The 4,443-nt window shown below is 34.1% G+C and overlaps 1 protein-coding gene across 1 annotated transcript; it reads left to right on the top strand.

Annotated features, from left to right (window-relative positions):
• The first annotated feature begins 1,377 nt into the window (after positions 1–1,377).
• Positions 1,378–3,861, top strand: LOC142349957 (uncharacterized). Its single transcript, XM_075401825.1, has one exon. The coding sequence runs from the start codon at positions 1,871–1,873 to the stop codon at positions 3,464–3,466; it is 1,596 nt and encodes a 531-aa protein (XP_075257940.1). The 5' UTR covers positions 1,378–1,870; the 3' UTR covers positions 3,467–3,861.
• The last annotated feature ends 582 nt before the right edge of the window (positions 3,862–4,443 follow it).

The raw sequence follows: 4,443 nt of genomic DNA on the forward strand, positions 1-4,443 counted from the left end.
TTCTTTATCCAGTTTTTCTCTGCAGAATTATGTTTTCTGTATTTCGAAACATAAACCTGGCAAAATTTTATTATATTTCTGGAGAAATGTTTTATTTGCAACTTTTCAATGTAGTTTCATTGATGAATCGTTACAAACAACAACAGAAACTATACTTATATCACAGAAAACTGAGTTAAATTGAAAATCCATCATCCATTATGAAAAAGCTTTAAAAGAAAGAGGATTGAAACTTAATCATATAATATTTATAAAAAACGTCAAAAAATATTTGAACCTTAAATTGCACGTGTCCTTAGAAACAAGTGACAGAGAAAAACACCCTACTACCTTAGAGTTAATGTCAGTTCCAGATGTAAAATAAAATTGAAGCAGAACATTACCCAAAATAATTTTCAGTTGCTTTAAGTTGTTCCTATTTAATTAACAGAAAACCTAGCACAAATTGAGAATCACTTGAACTATAGGCCATCCGGCGCACTACATTTTGAAACAGAAGAAAGAGAGAGAGATAGAGCGAGAGAATGCATTCCTTTCACTCTATCTTTTTCTCTCTCTCTTTCTCTTTCTCTTTCTTTGTATCTAACTTTTATCTACTGTTTATCTTTTCATCTACTTCAATAGAATCTCAACTCTCGTTTCAGCCAGGCACAAATTCTAGTGTAGAAATGATTGAGAAGTTTTTTGTGCAAAACATAAGACACGAAAGAAGTTCACATTACGTGAACTTCTCTGAATTTTACTTGAGTATCCAGAAGGAAGTTTTGCGATAAAGCACTGAAAAAAAGCCAAATATTACAAAAAATACCCTTGTTAGATCAGTTTTATTTTATAAATTATATTGAGCAATGGTGAATTACCATAAAATTTGGAATGCTAAAAATTTGTGTCAGCTATTCTATATCGATTGCAATAAATATGCTTGTGATTATCCATCGTAAAAAATCTGGTAATTTTTAGTCGCCCAAGATTTCTGTTTGTTTGTCTATTTGTTTTTGGGCACGATTCGACTTGATCTGGGGTCTGTATTGGCAGAAAATCTTTGCCAGCCAGATTTTCCTATTAAAACCACTCAGTTTTCTCATCCGTTAATTCAAACGAAAAATTGTAATGTCAAATCGATTCATACAAAAAATCGCATGCTTTCATCAGATAGGAAAAACTGTTTGATTTTACGCAGGAGAGTTTTAGATTGTAGCTTGGTGAATTGCTAAAAAAGAATATGACCCAGGTGAAAACACATTTTTGACTCTGGTTGTCACATTTTGCAATACTTTTGGATATCTATAGAAGAAGATTCTGTGTCAAAGGAGAATTAAATTACCGGAATTTTGTAATGAAAATTATCTAAAATCATATAACGATCCTTCTCTCGCTACCGAAAAAAGTAAGCGATTTATTGTTTCCGACGTTTTTATATGCCAATTATATTCACTGAAAAATCAGTTTCTTTTAAAATCTGGTGCACAACGTGGTGTAGTTTTTTTTAACATGTTTAGAGCTTTGTCAAATTTAAAGAGAACCAACTTTGCAATGAAGTATATTTGATATTTCTCAGAAATTATTGTCAACCTCCAATTATTGCTTACACAAACATCACAATAACAACAACCACAACAAATTACAATCAACCGCAACCAACAACACCGCACCAACTATATGCGGTGTTAGTAATTTTGTTCAATTTTTTCAAGAAAGTGTAGACGTGTATTATGTTATCATAATTTAGTAGCAGTAAATCTAGCTTTCGATTAGTTTTATTATAAACGTGACTTTTTGCAGTTCTACATTTTTCACTTGTTTTTTTAGTCTCAAACGTCTTCGGTTTCGTAGATACCAAAATCTTGTCTACTACAAAATTACCTAAAAAATGGCACAAAACGTTTCAACGTGCTCTGTGTGTGGAGTTGAAGAAATCGAGCTTTACTTCTGCGAAACATGCTCAGTTTCCGAAACTGAATCTTCGCAGCAGAAACAGCTTCTGTGTGAACCATGTCTTGGTCCTCACGTCCGACAAGGCCATCAAGTCACAACTTCGAAAGGTCAGGAACCTCTGATTTGCTCTAAACATCGCCGCCTGCATAACCAATATTGCAAATCATGTGATGAAAGTTTCTGCCCAAAATGTCTGGGAAACCACAGTGGGCATTTTATGGGAAGCATTGACGAGCGAGCTGCTGAAATCAGAAAAGAAGTTTTCAGTATGTTGACGACGTTAGAACGTAATGAAAAACCACTGAGAGCAAAGAAAGAAGAGATATGCGCTCTTAAAATGAAACATCAATTTGATCAGGAAAAGTTGAAAAAGTTCGTGGAAAATGAAATTAAAAAACTCCGACAACTGTTGCTCTCGAGAATAGCTAAAAATGAAGCGGAAATGGACAGCCAAGAAAAGGCAGTTTCACAGGAAATAGATCAAGTTTTGGAACTCCAAAATGAATCTCGGATGCTGTTATCAGCAACCAGTCCGCATTTGGTAAACAAATACAAAGAAGTTAAACTTCTCTTTGATCAAGCATGCAAAAGATTTGAAGAGACTGTACTGACTCAATTCCAGGTGAAATCATCAAGTGCTCTGGTTCTGAAAGACATAATTGATGAAGTAGGAAGAACGATTGACGAAAAATTGAAATCCGACTTCACAAAGAAGCTTGAAGTTGCAGAACACGCTTTGCTAAACGGAAAGCATGGTAAAAAGTACAGTCTAATAGTTGAAAATGAAGAAGCAAACATATTTAGTGTGGAAACTCGCCGCGATCAAAAACCATGGCTTGAAAAATTGGGCAAAGTTAGTCTCAATGGCGTTGGTCCGATCAAATTCTTTTATTCTGTCTTTTCAGAACTCACTAAATGTTCTTGTGTTTTGCTGACATATGCCTGCACTGCATACAGAATTGATGTTACCGAACAAAACAAAGTGGATTTGAACGAAATTAAGTTTCCCACTTTTCCAAACATAGTTTGCCCTTATACACTTCCCTCAACAAGTAAGGAAGTACATTGGTCTTATTGGTCAGACGAGCAGAAATCTCTGAAATTCAGTCATAAGCCATTATTTGAATCAAAATGTTTATCACAGCCGTCGTTTGTTTCGCTAGATACAAATGGATCCGAACTCTGTTTTCTAGTGGAAGGCGGAAACGTTTTGGTCGTTAATCCAGTTAAAACAAAGATTGAGACATTGTTGTCAACGGATCATGGAATTAAGGATATTAGCCATGCCATTTTAGACAGACAGGGACTTCTGTATCTCTGGTCAAAACAATCAGAAGTTTGTAAATTGTTCTACGACTCAGGAGATGGATGGAGACTTAATTGCACCGACAGTTGGAGCAATCAAAACACTAAATTTAGAATATTCAAAAACCTCGGTAATAATTTTGGACAGGAGTATTTTCCTTCGTTAAGACTTGACTATAACGGAAAAAGTTACCTTTATGACTGCGTTGTGCTGTATGCGAGTTGATATATTTGAAATCAATCAGTTTCAACACATGCGCATCACGCTCACCAACCAAAAAATTGATATTCAAGTCTATTATTTTGCAACAAGTTTACTTCATCAGTCGATACAATTGTAGAAATCATCATCCCCTATGAGCATTGAAATGATCTTTTTTATTGTGTGCTCTAATGTGTTGCAAAATTATTCAACTGATCCAATAAAAATTTTCAAAAAATTTCTTTGTTGTAAAAGCTGACGGATTCATTGCCATTACATGAATTAACTTATTCTTCACTTTAACTAATTGTTCTCACTCCTTTTTATCCATTGTACTAATCTACAATAAAACCTTTAATTAATCTTGTTGTTGCTCAAGCTCCAACCTTCCAATTTTTTTTCTGTGCATAAGGGCTCTCGAAAACTCTACTTATTCAGTTAGCTGCAGTTGGACTATCAAAATGTATGCAGAGACATGCAGCTGTTCATCATTGAAGAACACTAAAGTAATTAATTGGAACTCAAAAAAGAGTTTAACTTCACATTTCACAATTCGCGTTGAACTGAGACTGAGTTTTTTTTCAAAATATCTTGACTCTGTTTTGGATATCTTGACCCTGTATTTTTTTTTTCAAACGGCGGTGTGAAAAATTAAAAATAAGGGATATTTTAAGGAATCGATCTTATAAAATACAAAATGAAAACTTTTTTCCTTAGAAAGGCTCAGTTTCCTATTTACATAATGGATAAACTATAAATCAATATGAGCTGTTCAAGCACAAGCTTGATTTCCTTAATTTGTCTTGATTGATTGATGACTTCTGATTTGTTTTGATTTGTAAAATTTGCGGGTTTTATGTTTTACCCACGTGTGCAACCTAGCAATTCATTGTAATCTGGAAATCTCTTGTGAATAAGTAGTAAACATTGGTGACCCCTTTTAACGACAAACACATTGATAGCAACCAAACTTCTGTTGTATTTTAGAACCCTTCAGAAAG

Source organism: Convolutriloba macropyga, chromosome 11, assembly GCF_964194025.1.
Source record: "Convolutriloba macropyga chromosome 11, txConMacr16.3, whole genome shotgun sequence".
Lineage (NCBI taxonomy): Eukaryota > Metazoa > Xenacoelomorpha > Acoela > Convolutidae > Convolutriloba > Convolutriloba macropyga.

Bases quoted from the DNA above. Each gene is read 5' to 3' on its own strand.
- LOC142349957 (XM_075401825.1), top strand. From the start codon at position 1,871: ATGGCACAAAACGTTTCAACGTGCTCTGTGTGTGGAGTTGAAGAAATC.